The 19,040-nt window shown below is 39.9% G+C and overlaps 1 protein-coding gene across 1 annotated transcript in view; it reads right to left on the bottom strand.

Annotated features, from left to right (window-relative positions):
* The window catches only part of mark4b (MAP/microtubule affinity-regulating kinase 4b), a 53,964-nt gene that overhangs the window by 18,662 nt on the left and 16,262 nt on the right, over positions 1-19,040 (bottom strand). Inside the window, exons 2-3 of the mRNA XM_085371166.1 lie at positions 12,883-13,080; positions 11,850-11,903 (exon numbers count right to left, since the gene is read on the bottom strand). Of these exons, the coding sequence (XP_085227292.1) occupies positions 11,850-11,903; positions 12,883-13,080 (252 nt within the window). The remainder of the gene's footprint in view (positions 1-11,849; positions 11,904-12,882; positions 13,081-19,040) is intronic.

Here is a 19,040-nt window from a genome sequence, read left to right as displayed (position 1 = left end):
TCAAACAAACCACCTGCACACTGAACAAATGCAATTAACTCCATTCATCAGTCATCAGTTAAGTTTCATTTTGTTATTCGTGACAAAATGAGAGATTCTAACTATGAAGGGGGAATGGGGCTTCACTGACAGGAGTGTTTCAGCGAAGCTAAGAAAACATGCTAAACTAAACAGAGGTATAGAAACATATATATTACTGTTTGTGTCATTTTCCCTATTCAGAGCGCTGCCGCAAACCTGCCTCATTAACAATTCTTTGAGAAAATATTACACATGAGTGAAAAAAGTGAAAGCATGGAAAAAGAACAAAAGACAGAGAGCAAAGCCAGTGAAAAGAACCAGAATACAAAAACAGGAATGCTCCGATGCCTTCATTCTGGTCGCAGAACCTCAGCTGCCCTGGGAAACGCGCTCCTCCCTTATCTCGCCTACATAAGAAGACGTCCACTCACAGACTGATTCGCATTAGAGCAGCCAACACAGAAGCTTCCTGTTTGTTGTCGACTGGTCAAAAGTGTGACAAAGAGCTAACAGCCAAGATGCAAGAAGTGTTAAACTAATTTAAGAGTTTACGCTTTGACACACAGGAAGAACTGGATATGAATGTCAAACATGCAATGACAGTAAACAGAGTTGAAAACAACAGGAAAAGGAGACATAAAACAGAAAGCATTAATATGAATAAAAAGCAATAAAACACCTAACAACACTAAATCATAAACACATCTGAAATTTCACTTTTTTTGAGTTTTGGATCCTCGGTCACACAGAATAAGTCACCTTAAGATAAAACCAAGGCTGTGACACTAACTGATTGGAAAAGAAACATGACAGACTAATCAATTGATAATGAAGTGCAACTGTTAACAGATTTGTATTAATGATTCGAAGAAACAGCTCTCAGATGTGAACGTGTGTGGCAAAGAGCCACGCTGTGTAGGAGACGCATTCACACATAAGAACCACAGAGGATGTTCTCTAATGTGTTATTAACACGAGTTTCTCTTCTTCTGTTAGATATTTTATCTATCCTGTGCTCCTAAAATGGGAAGCTGCATTGTCATAAACACAGACACAGTGAGTCCAGTGGGAGTGTGTGTAATTGAATTAGGTGCACCGTGCATCAGCTGTTCATCTGAGCTTTAAGAAGTATTATCAGTTAAGCCTGTCCTCCCTCACCGGCACACTCATTCACCTCTCTCCTTCTCCTCCATACTCAACTAACCCTCGCTCTCCCACATTTTCTCTCCTTTTTCTTGCCTGCTCGGTCTTCCAAGTGAGAAATCAATCTGTGAGCGCTGCTTGCTGAGATGTTGCATATTTAAAGATGTGAATGACATCTGGGAATTGTTTCCAAAATGGGGGTATGTGTGAAAGGAGACTTTAGCAGCTGGCCAGGAAATTGCTGAGTCACCAGTATTGATCCATTTAATCCTCAGCTGTGCTGCTGTAGAGGCAATAATGAAGATTCTTATTGCACTTTAGGTCCATTTTGAAGATTACTAAGAATTAGCGTAATGTTATAATGGTTTTTTTGGATTGTGATTAAATGCATAATTAATTTCAATATTTGTGTGCCTTCTTAAATTCATACTCCATTTAATCACTTCCTGGGTCTCTCTCACGGTGATGGCTCCGCGTCACAGTTGCCATGCAAACCCAGGTAATAATCCCTGGATCTCCTGCTGCCCAGGGGATTGTGGGAAGTCATGAAATGCCAAACACATGCGAAGACACAGACCCACAGCTACTGCCATATGGTCCTTTTATAGCAAAATATTGATTTTGGGTCTAAAATTTTCAGGTTTAGAAAGCGAATTGTTCGCCAAATGCAAATATTTACACAGGAAATTAATCTGCATTCTGAATGCAGCCTTCACGTTCCCTGCCTTCTCCTTGTGTTTTTTTCTAAGCAGCTTTATTTTCTTCTTAAATGCATTTCTGCATTTTTTGTCACCCTTTATTTCTCTCTCCTTGCCAGGACACAGAATTCAGTGTTGCTTTTCTGAGGATTTACACTAAGCAACTTAATGACCCACTGCTGCAGATTTTTACTCTTTCTCATAATGTGAGGAGTACTGCACACTTTTGATTAATGTGTCTGGTCTGCCAAGTCTATTAGCCTTTGACCAGTTCATCCATGCTGGGTGTCTGTTTTCTCCCCCTAACCATCCGGACAAGTATGCTCTCACAAACACACACAGAGTTAGCGAAGGAGCAGAAAGAAAGCAAACAAGCTGAAATAGAGAAATGAGGTATTGATAACTGGCCCCTTCAAATATCCACCGCAGGGTGTACAGTTTAACACACTAAAGAACTCAGACCATGAAACACACTTCCTCTCGTCAGCTGAAGCCAATCACAAGACCAGAGAATCTGAGGGGAAAAAAGGGAAGAGAGTGAAAGACAAAGAGCAGCAGAATGATGGTGACGAATAAACTCTCCACTCCCACGTCAGAGTACTTGCTGTGAATAACCCTCTATCTGTGAGTGTGTGAACACTCTGAATGAGAGAGCCCCGCTCCTGAGCCCATGAAACATGGACGTCAGTCTGTTGTTGGGAACTATTCGCTCTAAAACTTAGCACGATGCATCGTCTGTGTGTTTATGTGCGTTCTGTCGTGTCCCTGTATATTAACTGTAAAGCTTTACGTAACCCACAGTTCAGCTCAAATTGGCATGTTTACATCGTATTATTTTATACTGAAATCCATTACCGTGAGCTGTCCGCGTGAAATAAACACATTCAAAAACTGCATTTGTGTCACGCCCACAGGCTTTTAGGCACCAGCCCTCTTCAAACAAAAACACACAATTAATGCCATTTTGCCCTTCAGCACGGCACAGTTCGATCAAAGGCGGTCCATGTGCACAAAACACTACAGATCATTTGGTGTTCCTGATGTGTTAGCAACAGTTTTTTGAGATACTGTTGCTGCTGATGTATTAAAAAGACACTTTAGCCTTGTAGCTTAAGGGGAACTTCTTTCTCTCATGTCCAGCTTCATATTTGTATTTTCTGATTGCACTGAAGAAGCTTTGCATGATTCACAGTTCAAAATAATCATTGTTCATCTTGTACTGGATCTTGGTGCAGCTCCTCAGTTCAGAACAAGGTGTTTTAGTTTCTTCCCCTTTAAGGCCAAGCTCTTGTAACCACTTTAATTTCTGATTAGCTGCCCCTCGTTTACAAAATGTTTGGTCATTGTACGAGATGAAGTTGGGTTTTTTGCTTTAAAGGCTGAGGTAACAGCTGATGTGTGTGGACTCCAAGTCTTTTCTCTTTCAGATGAAGAAATAATAATAATAATAATAATAATAATAATAATAATAATAATAGCAGCAGCATCATTTCAGATCTGGATAACTAAACATGTCTATAAACAATCTCAACTTTGGACCTGATAAAGTGATTTGCTAGAGATATTTTAAATCAAGTTTGTCCAGGCAAACATCTGAGAAAAAGCCTGAAGCTAATGAAGCACTTCAGCATGCGTGGCTGCTTGTGTAGCACGGTTTAAAGCAAACACAGTCTAATAAGCTGCACTGCTAAAGGGTTTTGCTTCTTTTGCTCATTGCCAGGGAACATTTGCATACATGTTTGACCTTGCGTATCATTGATCCTGAAGGAAAAGCTCCCACTAAACTCCTGCTAAATGAGCACCTCCCAGTCCCCCCATTCACTGAATGCACAGCAGTAATAGGAGCTCTCAGGGCTGTTGATAAGAGAAGATGAATCATTAATGAAGAGACGCTGGAGTTAAATTCTGGCCTTTTACTGCTTGGTGTTTGACCCAGATCACAGGAATCCTGGCTCAGCTCTAATAAAAACAGAGACATATAGTTTTATAGAGGTTGTCTAAACCAGACACAGTAAGCGGAGGGAGAGCACTTGTGAGAAAACCTTCTGCTTTTGGTCTGCCCGCCCTCTTGTGCCTTTATTGTCTAATTATTCCCATCACAGACCGGCACAATAACAACAATGCATACAGCAGCAACAATATGATTATGCGCAGACACCCACACAGGAACAATATGCAGCGTAGCAATCCAGATAATGGCATTACACATGCATACAAAGGCAGAGCCGAGAGTGTTTTGGACAGTGGCTTTATCTGCTTGTTATAACCCATGTAGTCTTATACAAACACCGTCTGTTGTCTTCAGTTGCGCTCTGTATCTTGTCTCTCTTAGGGTCCCTGCTCCTGCTCCAGTGCCCCAAAGCCACCCCCACCTCCCCATCCCTACATGACGGCCTCTTTTGTTTGCCTGTCTGGAATTTAGCTCCTGGCTGAAGGGGCCTGGGCAAGGGACAAAACATACTTCACAGCATTAGATAGTGGCTCAAACAGTTATTTTACTTTTTGCACACTCACAAAGTTGAGCGGCTGCCCACAAAATTCTCCTGTTCTTAAAGTAACACCAATCTTTTTTGTGGGGCCCTGCATAGTCTGGGTGATTATCCAACGACACACACCACAGGGGAAACAAGGACAATGACATTTGTTCCTGTATGTTGCTATTAGAACTCAAAGATATGAACACAAACACAAGACTGTTTGGAGTCCACAGCCAAAAACTCACAAGGAGATTCATCTAAAAATCATTGGAAGACCTTCTTCTTTTCCTGCCAATGTGCAGTTTTAAATGTCAGTAAATGTTCTGCTACACTCAGTCTGGCATCATGATTTCCACCTCATTATACGATCTCTTCTAAGACCATAAACACCTAAAACTTTGAACTAACATAAACTGTTTACAGAGGGTGCAGCTTTGTAATTTGGAAAAGCTCTGCAGAGAAGCAACACTGGCAGAGATCTGCAATCTGCTGAAGGCCACAGCCTGCGGGTACAACAACAGAAAACCTGGATTTATAATATTAACAATAACCACACACTTTATTTATACAGCACTTTTCTTAAAGTTACAAAATGCTCCACAGAGAGTAACTGAAAATAAATAACATCTACAACAGTAAGAAGACGCCCTGAGATATAACGGTCTAGGACGCAGTGCTTAAATGTTTTTTGTCTAACTGCACATTAATATATCAATGCCACTTCAGGTAGTTGGACAGATATGCATCTGATTTTGATGAAATCTGAAGCTGTTGCTTTAATCCTTTTATTTATCACGCCTGCATCAGTCATGTGGTTGATCTGTTGTGTGTCAGCTGCAAGTGAAGGTGGAAATTTGGCAGTTCTCTAGAAGCAGGATACGCTTTTTAAAGTCTCATAACATGACAGTGTCTGTGTCCCTGTAGCTTTAAACAAGTGTACTGTAGACTACAGATGGCAAAGAGTACAGCTGTGATTACAGTAGAGCTACTACTGCAACACACCGCCCGGGGAGAAAGGCAGGAAAAGTGGGACGCAGTGTTACAGTAAAGAGAACAAAATAAAGAGATGACGAAGAGGAGAAAAAAGAGAAAGTGGAGCAGCGGGGAGAAGAGAGAGGTAAGTGAGGCATAAAGCTACAGTTGACAAAACATAGATTGAGGCACCGCAGCGTGAGCTGCTAGGAAGACCGAGATGAAGCGAAGAGCTTTCGTGGAGAGAATTAAAGCGTTGGAAGAAGCCCGTGCGTGTTTCTATTTCAACTCGACTGTGAAGACGACAACTTTTGAATATTAATTCTGTCAAAATTAAAATGCAAATTGTGTGCTTTTCCACTAGGTACACTAAAGCGACTCAATCAATCTTCCATGGAAGACAAAAGACTGATTAATATTGACAAATATTCTTCACTCTGAGCTACGGCTTTACTTCTTATTTTCCTTTAAAGGATGACATATTGGTGAAGGTTCTGACATTTTCTAGTTTCACAAGGACATTCGCCAAACTTAAACCATGTCAACTGATGAACCACATTATTTAGCTAGTAAAATGTATTTTTATCCACAAAAATAATGAAAAACATTATTTACAGTGTTCCCATTTTATGTGTCACTCCATGGAAAATCAATCAGGCCCTCCCAACTTGACCTCTTCAGAATCAGTAAAACCACTTCAAGTTAGATTCTAAGGCCAAAATCATAACCAACTCTGAACATCAATATCATGAACATAGGGGAGACCGGGGATAGTTGTAACATTTTTGACATTTCTGTCTGTAAATTGAAGCTCTTTTAAGGTAGTGGATTCAAAATGTAATGCAAAGTATTTACATGTCTCTGCTATTAAATAGTGCAGCTATTTTCTCTGCAGCACAATTACCCATTGCATGGTATGGCCTCAAACACAAAGAGTGAAATGTTACAATTAACCCCATAGTCTGGGTTAGTTGTAACATATCCTGGGGTGAAATGTAACACAATGAAATAAGGGTACTAACAAAACATTAACATGTAATCTTTGTTTATTCAACACATGAATGCACTTAGAGCCATTTATGTAGCTATGTGTGTGTGTGTGACAGAATGCAGAAATCCAGCTTTTGAACATATTCCAACCCCCCAAAAAGACAAATTATGGAATTTTCTGCAACTGAATATTTCATTAATTTTGGTTGGTCTTCCTTGAGTTTGGCCTCATTGGCTCATTGGGCATTATAACCTACAACTCTTGCACCAATTTTGAACATAACAATGAAGCTGAAAAAATGTAGTTGTTCACCAGCATCGCAATTCCATTACTTTTTATCATGGCTTACCTTGGTGTGGTTTGCAAAGTGCTTCAGAAAGATGAGGAAATCTGTTTCTTGCACCCATCCTGATTTATTTCCACTACCAGTACTTCCTACTGGTCCATCTCTGACACAGTGGTCAGCATAATGTATGTGTGGGAACACAAACAGTGGAGGAATTGTGTTGCCAATGGCATTAACCGCATATACAAGAGCGACCAGTGAACCTCTCTCTGCTGATGTCATTGCCCCAACTTGTTTAATATAAGTTAAAGTAATATTGTGGTAAGTTGTAACATCTGCATTATTGTTACAACTAACCCAGACTGTTGCTGTTACAACTGACCCAGACTCCTATAGCCATGAACTAGCTAACATTACAGCCAACGGCTAAAACACTAGCACTAAAGACCTACACAGAATATATCCCCATAGACATACAAATAACATAATTTAAGTTTGATGAGTTTAACTGCAAAGCAGATAATGCTATTAGAAATTGAAATAAAGTAGAAAAAATTACTTTTTGGTATACAAATTACTTTTTTTCATGTTAAATTGTCTGTGTTTGACAAAATGTGCTGATTTTTCACATGTGATAGCAGAACTGAGTTAGGCATGCACAGGATGAGTCACATCATTTGAAACTTAGCCCTGATTGGAGAAATTGGAAGTGTTACAACTGACCCACGTTACAACTATCCCCGGTCTCCCCTACTATAGTTTCGATTTAATGCACCAATTCAGTGACGTAGAGTAACAGAAACCCCGGCACCCTGAATGTTTGATCTGTCTTCATTGGTAAAAACGCCTAAAGAGCCTACCACCAGATATGATAACTGGCTGATCAAAACAAGTTACAGCACATAAAAGGCCTTTTTTAAACCAACATTTTAATACCTGTGGATATTTGATGTCTTTAGGAATAGGGCTGCCACAAACGATTATTTTGATAGTCGACTAGTCACCGATTATTTTTGCGATTAGTCGACTAATCAGATCATCATCCATTGGACGTACAGCGTACAGCTTATTGCACCAGCAGCATATGGTCTTATATAACTATCATTAGCTTACAGCTTGAAGTGTTTGTGCTAACTAAAAATAAAGACAAGATGGTAGTTTATTAATTTTTAATGAAATTTGCAGATTGTTTCGGTGAAGTTTAATAAACTCCTTGCTTTCTAAAATATAACAGGACACCGGAGTATATTCTCCAGCGTCTCACACTTCTGATAATCAGCTGTCTGCTTGACAGTTTTAGCTGTGCAAAAACTATAACTTTAATCTCAGCCAAACCGATTTACTCAGGAACAAATAAAATACTAAAGAAAGCCAAACTAACATTTTTAAGTTATCTAAGTGACTTATATATATGTTTAACCTGACTAGCGAAAGACGGCGGTGGGTTTGAAAACGATTTGCCGGGAGTCCGGTGTTCTCACGGCTCTAGTTAGCCTTGCCCCCGCCTAGCTAACGAGCTAGTGGGTAACAGACGTCTCCGAAAACGTCGGAGCGCTTTTGAAAATATGTGGTGTCCTGATAAACTGAGCAGATATTTGAGGTTTACACAGCTACATTCTCGCCTGAAAATATGTTAAACGTTTATTTTGTGACCCAGAAAGAATAATAAGAGTAAAGTTAAAACTAACTAGCTGCCGCCATTGTCGACAACTGCGCTGGGCTGCGCTATGAATTCTGGGACACAGCTTCTTCTTCTTCGGGGTTTAACGGCAGCTGGCATCCTTGTACATGCAGTGCTGCCATCTTCTGTTTCAGTCCGTTATTACACTCTTAAATCCTACTACTCATTCCTGCGTCCTTTGTGATCTTACAAAGCTTCAAACGATGCGTCGACTATTAAATTAGTCGTCGACGATTTTAATAGTCGACATAATCGTGACTAGTCGACTAATCGTGGCAGCCCTATTTAGGAAGTTATGAGGGGTCAAGAATGTTGAAAAGTACCAAAGGTTATTCCCCTATGGTTATTAAGACCTGTAAATGTTAACAGTAAAATTTTATATTTGCTAACAACACAACTGTCCAACCCAAACAAAGTTCGACTTATTACTAATTTATCATAAGCTGGAGCTTTATATTATATAAACATAACATTGAAATTGATTTATAATGAAATTCAACACTTTTTCAGCACACACAGAAATTGATAACTGGAGAAAGAGACGGGCAGTCAGTGAGTGAGGGGGAACGTGGCAGACAGACAGAGAAAGAGATTGAGAGATATCGTGACAGTGTCACCTGGCAGCATGCATATTGTCCTACACCGGCTACAATAATGCTGACAGGACAGGACGTAACGGGCAGCCCCTGCCCCGATACAGCTGCGCTATGCAGCACTACACCACAACCAGGCTGCAGAATACACACACACACACACACACACACACACACACACACACACACACACACACACACACACAGCTCTGAACCACGCCTTATAAAACCAGGATCTGAGATTCAACACTTGAAGAGCAGATAAATGGTGTGATTAAGTCGGCGTATCACCACCGGAACCGAAGGCAATTTCTGTTCTATGAAAGCCCGGCCATTCTCATGACTGCTGTTCAGCAAAACCACTGTCTGTGTTCCCAGCAGACACACACAATCCACAAATTCATCCCCCAGATTCACACACAGTCTTTTTCGCTGCATTGAGGAATTATTTGCAGCCCCTGAAAAAAAGGTTTTTGTCAGAGGCAAAAGGAAAGCCACCAGCAGTCTAATAAAGTTATTTATCTTTCACCAAATACTAATGTACATTTTTGAAAAACAAAAAAGAAAAGACACCAATTTTTGTTAATAAATTGGTGAATTTTACAGAGTAATTGCCTTTAATTACTGATAGGAGGACTTGGATTGGGATACCAACTAACTTATGTTTTCATTTTGTTGACAAGTGGAGAAGCAGCGTCATCAATCAGTCATCCTGGCCAGAATCTAGGCCAAGTGGACCAATAGTCACGGACAACCATACGTCACCAATAACACAACTTTGTGTTATCAGTTGAGCCAAACCTAGCCTGGACTAGTTACCTAACCAGCTGAGAATTCATCAATAGGCCAGTTTGTATGTGTGTATGTGGTGCAGTATTGATCCAGATGAGGTGAGAGAGTGTGCTTTTTGTTGTGCACGATAAAGTAAAGTCATAATTGAACAAGGACAAAGGTTGGTCAGCAGGGTTGAGGCTATACAAAGAAATCCCTTGTTAAACTCTGGGAACGGTTCTTACAGCTGTGAGTCCATCACACAAATACACAAGGTTAAACCTGCAAATGACAAAATGAACAGCCAGAAAAACCTGCTGCCAATCTGGGGAATAAAAGCTTGTGGTACAGCTCTGCTTCTTTAGTCTATTAAAACGATTTCCTACTTCAGATGTCTGAAGGTGAAGAAATAAGTAGCACATTTCTTTAACCAACTAACATTTCCAGAACAGAGCAAACAAAAACTAGCAGCACGTTTTACAACCCATAGTATTTTTTTTATAGTACTCATTGTATTTTTTAAATTACAAACGTTTAATTAAGCAATTTTTAGACATTAAATGGTGAAGCTGCATGTGAGACCAGACAGTCAACTGTCTTTAGCCTGCCAGCTTCATACTACTAAGTCCATGTGATGTCTGATTGATTGTCTGGTGAATTCACAGCCAGTGGTCCTAAAATAACCAACACCTAAATCAAACTGTTTCCATTAGTGAGAAAAGATCTGATGTTAACTATCTGCTGGCTAAATGTGGGAAAGCAAAGCTGATTCAGCTGCCACTGTCTGGAGTTCACATGTGAAAACCGCATATTAGTACTACATGCAACCGATAACCGAACCAATGTCTAAACCACAGTCTAGCTTTGACATTAGCATAGGCAGTAAAAAATATGGACGCAGCCTCTGGGTCTGGAAAAATAGCCAATGCTTAAGTGTTTTAAATCTGCATTTTGTTTTTTTAAAGTGACCAACAGGGGGCGATTGATGTGGTAGCACAAACACTTGCAGTCATATAGAAATCTATGGAAAAACAGCCCTGGGCTCCTTTGCTCTCTGACCTTGGTAAACAATCTCCTGATGATTTATGGGCTCAGTCACGACTTTCTGGTTTTATTGAATAAAACATGAAGCTAATTTTGTAAATTAAGGTCATTACAGGAGTCAGAAAGGAGGAATATTTCTGTATGCTGATTGGTTAGTCAATGGTGAAAGTTCACACTTTATTAACCACTGGGTGACGTCACAGCAGCTACCCAGTCACGCTTTAGATATTATGACAATGGAGGTATGATACTATAGTCCAGTGAATAATGATTAACTTTACTGCTCAACTATCTAAGAGGTCAACACCACAATAAAATCACATGGAGCAAAATATAATAAAATCATGCACTCAGTGAAGACATTAATAATTCAGTGCTGTATTATTAAACACCATCATAGCTGAATGAGAAAATACCGCAACTTTCACTGCTTGAAAACAGAAGACAGCCCTGAGGCAGTGGTCGATTCTGTTTCATTAGATTGTGCTCAATTAACACATGCACCACACACAAAAACACAAATAGATGCAAGCAGTCTGAGCTGAGACAGGAAAGGGTTTAATCTCATTAAGGACACAAATGCAACGCATGTAGTTAATACATAACCCTAAATGTCACCACAGAAGCATACGGTGACGTACGTTACTCCAAGTCTTTGTCCGGCTTTGTTCTGGAGGACTGAGTGCACATGTGACGGATGCATTACAATGACACAAAGCAAAAGTCACTGCTTCGCTGGCTTCTTTGAATGAATATACTATACCGAGTTCACAAAAGATATAAATAACCCATAAAACTGGACAGGCAAGCCTTTTATCAAGCAGCACTGCAAGAGCTGAAGATGGAGAGATGAATCTTCCCTGCAACCACTGACAAAGCCAACGCAGATGCCTCAGTGCTTAAATTCTCCCCGAACTGTTGCTTTTGTGTTTTTCACATTTTAACCGCATAACAACCAAAAGGTAAAAGGTCAGATGACTACAGCACACAAAGCTCAACTGAGAGTTTTAATCTAAGGCATCACAAATAAGCACACACAGGATGCCACAGGTTAAAAAGAAAAAAAATCCTGCACTCTTACTACAACAATTAAATCTAGAGTTCAGTTGAACGTTAAGTGGCCAGCTCATTAAACTGATATACACCGGCTGATCCAGTAATGTGTCACTCACCTTCTGAAGGCTGGTTGGGTTCAGTTGTGTTTTATCGATGATCTTTATTGCAACCTGGGAGAAAAAAACAAAAACAAAATAAATACAGAGAATTTATCACACTTGCCCAACAAAAACTGGCTTATTTAACGCCAGCATAGCTCACTGGTTGAGTAGGTGATCGCATGCCACACGGCTGAAATGTAGCAGTTCGAGTCCGATCCGTGGCCCTTTGCTTTTCCCGTCTAATTTCCACTGCTTTCATTTTTTAATCAATTAATTTGCTGTTTTTTTGAGTTGTATTTATTATCAGCCACTTCAGTGTCCATATTGACAGTCAAGACAGTCTGACACTTGATGGCTACTGAAAAATATGCTTAGATGATGAGTTTACTCCAGCTTCCGGACTAAATAAACCCTGAACTAGAATAATCTGAAGAATCTTTAGCATTGGGTAATACTACTAGCAAGCACAACACAATCCAATAGTCTTAAATGAGAAAATACAAGTGAATCAAAACAAACTGTAATGAGGCCAAAGAGTTCAAACCACGCCATGTTTTACAACACAGAAAAGACATAAAAGCTAAAACTTACTTAATAAAGCAAGAGGTTTAACAGCATGTGTTGACCCGGACATACCAGTACAACTTTAAACCACCATATTTGTCTTCTGCTTTATGTGGGTGGAAACAGCAGCTATCACATGATTAAGCCAGTGGCAGACACACAAAGTTTCTTGAGCCCAGAGTTATCAACTGAGCTAATGTAGGTCAAGGGTTTTATGAGAAGAAAGACTACAGTGTATTTAAACACATGGACGTACACCCACACACACACACACACACTGTCTTTCTTCAAAAGGTTTAAAGGCCTTGACTGCGCTACAAGGATCTGCAGTATTTACTTCTGCTCCAACCCCTAAACTCTTTTCTTTTAGCCTCATATGAGCCACTGTGCACGGCTGCCCTTCAGCGTAATAATTATCAGGATTTTTTCTGCTTTTTGCTTTCTGTGCATTGTTTTTCTCTCCTTCTTGTTTCTTTGAACTCACCTCTCTGCCGGTCAATATGTGTCGCGCCAGTTTAACCTTGGCGAAGTTGCCTTTGCCGATGGTTTTGAGCAGTCGGTAGTTTCCAATGTGTGGCTGTTCATCTGAACACAAGGCGATGGAGTTACGACATCTGGCACCAAGTGAGCGGCTTGACCAGCCCGTGCCCTTCTCTGAGCGGCTGGCCGACAGGGAGGTATGCTGAAGAAAGAGAGAGATAAATACATAAACTACTGTGACTGACACCATTCATTCTTAATGAACAACACAGTGGAATCTTAAGAACTGTATCCAATGTGAAATCTTAGATGTGATACTCTCTAACTGTAAGAGAAAACAAATTTTGCTTGAAAGAGGACTCCCACTCACAGTTCGTTAAATAAAAACAACATTAGAGCTGAATGGCAAGGCAAGGCAAGGCAAGTTTATTTGTATAGCACAATTCAACAACAAGGTGATTCAAAGTGCTTTACAGAGACATTATGGTTAAAAAAAAACAAAAAAAAAAAAAAACCCTAAATTTTTCAAGCAAAACAGTTCAGTTGTGCAGCTCTCCCTTGAAAATAAATCATAGTAGATGGAATATACCTATTAAATTTTATACCTATTGATTTTTTAAGTATTTTTTTCACCTTTAATTGGCTAAATTATTATTTAAGTGGAAATTTAACTAGTAGCAGACCGAACGTATTTAAAATACTTGCACCGATGTTGAAAGAGTGAAAGAGAGTCACAAGCTCCAAATGACTTGCATGCCTATAGATACCTTGTGACACTGACTATGTAACTGCAAGCCTGTACCAGACACCAGAAGTTGAAAAGAAAGAGCACCCAGCACCCCTCGATGTTTTTATTCAGCACACTCGTGTGGCTGCAGGGTCAGTGACGTTAGACTCGTGTTCCTAATGATGGTGGTGGGAAACCGATCTGGCCTTCATACCTGAGCGTCTGTTGATACTCACAACATGCTCATATCTAAAACTACCACAACAGTCTGAATTTAATCACCCTTTAAAGAATAGATTGGTGAGTGAAACAGCAGGGTAACTGCGACAGCCAACCAACCAACCCTTTGTCATTTTCTCACAGTGATGAGGGAGAGACAGGTAATATAGGTCTGACAAATGTTACGCTCTGTGTGTCAGCCAGACCCAACTCTACTCCAGCAATATGAGTGCAGCGCTATTCTTATTATCATTGGCCTTTTGTTCTACTGACTTTACATTGATCATGTTTCATATTTCAATTGGAGTCAAATGTATTCTGATCATTTATCTTTATTGTTTTATCTCCCAGACTTGACTGTCGGTTTTATTTGACCGCTTTACTTCAAGTTTTAATCTCTCCATTTGCTTTCCCGAGCACTGAATGGACACATAAATACCCATCTGCAGTAAGGATGACATGCGGAACAAAGAAACAAGAAAATAGAGGAAGCTTCAGGTACCTGACCTGACTACAATGAAAACAAACATCTGGAATGAAGGGTGAACATTACTATTGTAAAATCTCAGCATTAAATGTTGTTTGTTAGCTACAAAGTACTTTCACAATCAATTAATGATGCAGAACCTTGTTCCTGACAGTTGTATCAGTTTTTACCTTGTAACTCAAAGGCGAATGAGATTCAGTCCTTCCTGCAAATGACTTGCTACACTTTTCACTATATTTAGCAAATCACCACTTTTCTCTGTGAAAGCCATCAGGAAATGTTCCAGCTATAGACCGCTTCATTTGGAAAACTGTAAATAGCAACTAAATGTTCATTACTCACTGTGTTACAGGGTGATATTTCATGCAAAGCATGAATAATTAGCATTATTTTCAAAGGACGAAAAAGTGCCCCGTCATTGCAATCAATTAAAAATGAAAAAGCTCAAATAAATTGCATAGTACTCCATACAGATGTCAAAGTTCAGCATTAAGATCTGTTCACTCGTCTGAGACAGCAATTCTTTTCTCCCACCTGATTTCTTTAAATTCAGTTGAAATGAATTGCTTTCATTTCTACCCCAGATTAGCGGCGTCTCTGCCTGGACAAGCAAAAAGTAAAAAGTGCCAGAAAAAGTTCATGCCCAGCCCTGTCAGATGAGACCTTTTAGAAAAATGAGAATTACTCAATATTCAAAACTACATGTCATAAGAAACTGCAGAGACTTGTAGCACCATGGATGTTAAGTGATGTAGAAAAAGAAAAAAACAAAAACCCAAAGATTTCTACAAAAATCATGTCTGTTTTTTTAGATGACTCAACAGCCGACCCTATTTCCACCAACTCAGTAGTGCAGGAACATATTTGCTTCTCGTTTCAGGAGCCAACTCACATTTCCATGGGTTTGAGAATAATTGTTGTCTGGTAAATGTTGCCGTGTTAGTATATTTCCACAGAAGCAATATCACGATTAACATATTCTGTGAATCACTGGTAAATTTCTAGATTAGGCAATATCACTGGCAGAGTGTTGCCTAAGAAGAATCTGCAGACAAATGAGGTTCAAGTCAAGAAGATCTGTGATTCCACCTCAGACTGTGTCACCATTTGCTGTTATTGCTGTTAGGACCTTTTAAACCCAGCCTGTTTTACCCGTTTGCATCTCTCAGACATCAAAAAGCTTTCATCGCGCCTCCTTTTTGTCGTTCTCTTTGTGGACTTCCATTCTTAGATTTTATTAGCTTTCCAAAATGCATTTTTTTGAAACACTTGAGGCATTTTTCCCTCATATTTCTAATACAAAACAGCAAAGACAAAGAGAAAAGCAGGTTTTTGAGAAATGTGCTACATCCCTGGGGGGCATTAACTGGTTGTAAATGAAGAAAGGAGATGTTTCTAGCTCATATGCTATGTGAAGAAATTACTATTAAAAGCTAAACTACCATGTAAAAAAACAAAATGTCGAGTTTATTGTTTAGAAGAATAAATTTGATTGTGGACTGTCTGCAACATTAATCAGTACACCAGAAAACAAATAAAAATCGCCCTCAGCTGATATTCTTTCATCTCTCTTTCTGAAGCTGATCACACATCAAGGTTCGGACCAAAATAGTACAAACTGAAACTAATATTTTATTGAAGGATTATAACTAAAGAGTTGGAATATGATATTTAAAACGCCATAGCCACCAAGCAAATGTGTTCCTTCATTTTCTCCTCTTCCTCTCCCTTCCCCCCTTTAATTTCACCTCCTCCTCTCTCTCCTCTGGTTCATCCCTTCCCCCAGACAAATCAATTTGCCTCCTTTCCCTCTATTCTCCTCGCCATGCCCGGACACGCCCTCTCTTTTGTCTCACGACGCTATCTTCATTTTCAGCGACCTCTCATCATTTTGAGCATCCCGGTGGCCTCCATCACACTACTCCCATCTCGCCATCTCCCCATCTTCAGGGAGTGCAGTCTATCGATTCACCCAATCCTGCTGATTACCACGCAGTTTCATTCACAAGCAGGCCCGTGCATGTGTGTGTGCTTGAGCAAGATGTGATGGAGTCTATATTGCTGGTAGACTGCAGCAGCAAAGATATCATAGGGTGGGGAGTGGGGCGATTAAAGCCTCCACCCTCCCCCTCCAGTATGGGTGTAAGGTGACATTTGATATAGAAGATGGATGAAGGGCTCCGTGTGTGTGTGTGTGTGTGTGTGTGTGTGTGTGTGTGTGTGTGTGTGTGTGTGTGTGTTGGTTGTTGCTAAATGATTTGCACATTCAGCAAACAAGCTGCACCTTGTCCTTGTAGACTGAAAGCACTGAGATTTGGTGTCCATGTTCTGCATCGTTAAATCGTAGCAAGAACGTATGCGAGGTTAAACCAATACAATGTTTATCCTTATTACAAAATCAGATTTTGCTTCTGTCCAGTATGCATACTCCGGAGCTGAAAAATGATAAAGTACCAAAAACACCACTTCCTCTAATGATCCTTAGGGTAACTCCTTAGGGTATCCCCAGATCCCAGTATTAAAATTCCCAACTTTGAACCATTAAAAGCACATTTATGGTCTGGTTCAAAAAAGCGTTGAACCCTGCTGATAACAGCTGCATAGTGGGAAGCTATTTTCAGAACTCACTCCACTTGGATGCTGCTAAGGTGTAAAATTAGTCACTAAAGTGGACTGCTCCACTGTGTACTGTTGGTGCCTCTTGAAGCGTTTTTAATTAAATTATCCGACAATACAGCTTGTTGACTCTTAAAGACCACCAAAGAAGTTTGTGCTTCAGTTTCCTTGAGTGAGATTCTGGTGTTTTGTTAGTCTCTCATTTTACAGTTTACACTTTAGTCTCTATGAAGAAAAAACAAGCTGAAATGTTCTTTGTTACTTTCTGAATAATTCCTTTGACATCATCTTACAGAGGAACACACTGTTGACAGGCAAGGCTCCTGTCAATGACTCAACAAAGGAAGCATGCCAGCTTTTTCCTATAAATTCATGTGTGGCTTACACGAATGACAGCTTGATGTCAATTAAACAACAATGCGCTGAAGGTGTGAGCGTAGCTGCCAAAGGGCCTGACATGATGCCGAAAGATCTGACGCCGACTTTTAGCTTGAAAAGTTGCCAAAAGTTGTTTAAAGAAATTTCTACACTTTATGCATAGTCATCCACGTCTATAATCAGCTTATATACACAGGTGCAGGACATTTTCCCCACATCAGGCAACACCACATGTATGTCCGAGCACCTTAATGGTTTTATTCCAAACCTGCAGTGCTCATTACACTTTACACTCTCTGTTCTGACACTTTAATATGATCTGGTGTTTGCAGTTTTCTGCTTTACTCTCTAATTTACTTCATGTAGCCATTTTATTGTATAGAGTAATTTGATTTTGTGGAGCTATTTGCTTTTGGCTGATGTTTTCTTATTAGATTTTGTGTTAGTTTAATATAAGTTGGCTGCTATAACAGAATAATTTTTATCGTATAATTAATAAGATAAAATAAAACTACAGCCTCTTGTGCAGTTTCTCAACATTTTCAGATCTTTATGATGGCGTGACATGCCTGAAGGATGATGATCATGATCAGGTGTCAACAAAGCAGATAAAGATCTGTTCTTAAACCAAGAGCAAAAAATGATTTAACACTAACACATTTAACTGGTTTTTCTAAGCAGATCTGCAGCATTCTGGTCCCGTCTTTTTCTGTGAAAAACTACAGAGATATGAGCTACAAATCACAGGAAACCACTTTTAGTTTGCAATAAGAGGTAAGTTTTCGCTCAGGTATGTGGTGGCATTGCGGTGGCATACACGTTTGCATGTCTGGCTTGGCTATTGTACAGCACAGGAGTTATCTTCCATCTGCACTGATCTGTGTGGGAGTAGAGCCAAAAAAAATGGATATGAATCGATGAATGGAAACTCATGAATCTCATCTACTCTCAATATGGGCCTAATCTGCCTGAGGAACATTTTCCTCTTTTATACTCCGTGGAACATGCCTGTCATCTTTTCTAGTTTATCATTTCTCTGGATGCTGTTTCTCTTCTGTAAATTAAACTTTTGTTGTTGTTGTTATAGGGATTATTGCTTATATGTTGTAGCGGGACTCATAAATAACTCAAAAGACTCAGCTCATTGTTGCAAAGGCAGAATTAAAATGTGATTTTTCTGTGGTCTGTTATATTAGTTTTAAATTAAACTGGAGGAATGTAAAGGCGAGGCAGGCAACACTACGTCAAGACACCCACTATGACGAATACAAATGTGCTTCCACACAATGGACCACACCCTGAGGGAGGTGTCTTGGACTTACTTTTGCTCTGAGTGTGTGTGTTGGGTAGGGAGGTACTAAGTAAAGACAGGATGTGTGACCTTATGCCCAGCAGAGGAATGGTGTAACCTTCAGCCATCGTCACAGACACAGTGACCTACACTGCAGCTTCCTCTTCTGCTCCAGAGGCTCTCGGCCTCAGACTGGTACGTCACTGGCTCTATTACACATGACTGCAGACACGTCATCTCCATAACATAACAGAAAAAAAACAAAGAGATAAGAAGGATTCTTATCTTATGCTAAAAAAGGAAAGAGAAATTGCTGTCAGTAACAGTGAGTTGGATATGTTAGATTCCCTGTCCTGCCCGAGAGGTTAAAGCATGTTCAGCTGTAAACTATGTAGGAGGGAAAAACTTAAAGGTATTTAAAGGGAAACAAAGAAACAAACCAGT

This window comes from Diplotaxodon limnothrissa, linkage group LG14 (genome assembly GCF_057381915.1).
Source record: "Diplotaxodon limnothrissa isolate DT_005_m linkage group LG14, D_limnothrissa_male_GT1.1, whole genome shotgun sequence".
Taxonomy (NCBI): domain Eukaryota; kingdom Metazoa; phylum Chordata; class Actinopteri; order Cichliformes; family Cichlidae; genus Diplotaxodon; species Diplotaxodon limnothrissa.
The sequence above is the reverse complement of the archived record's forward strand: the minus strand, read 5'-3'. Positions and strand labels throughout refer to the sequence as shown.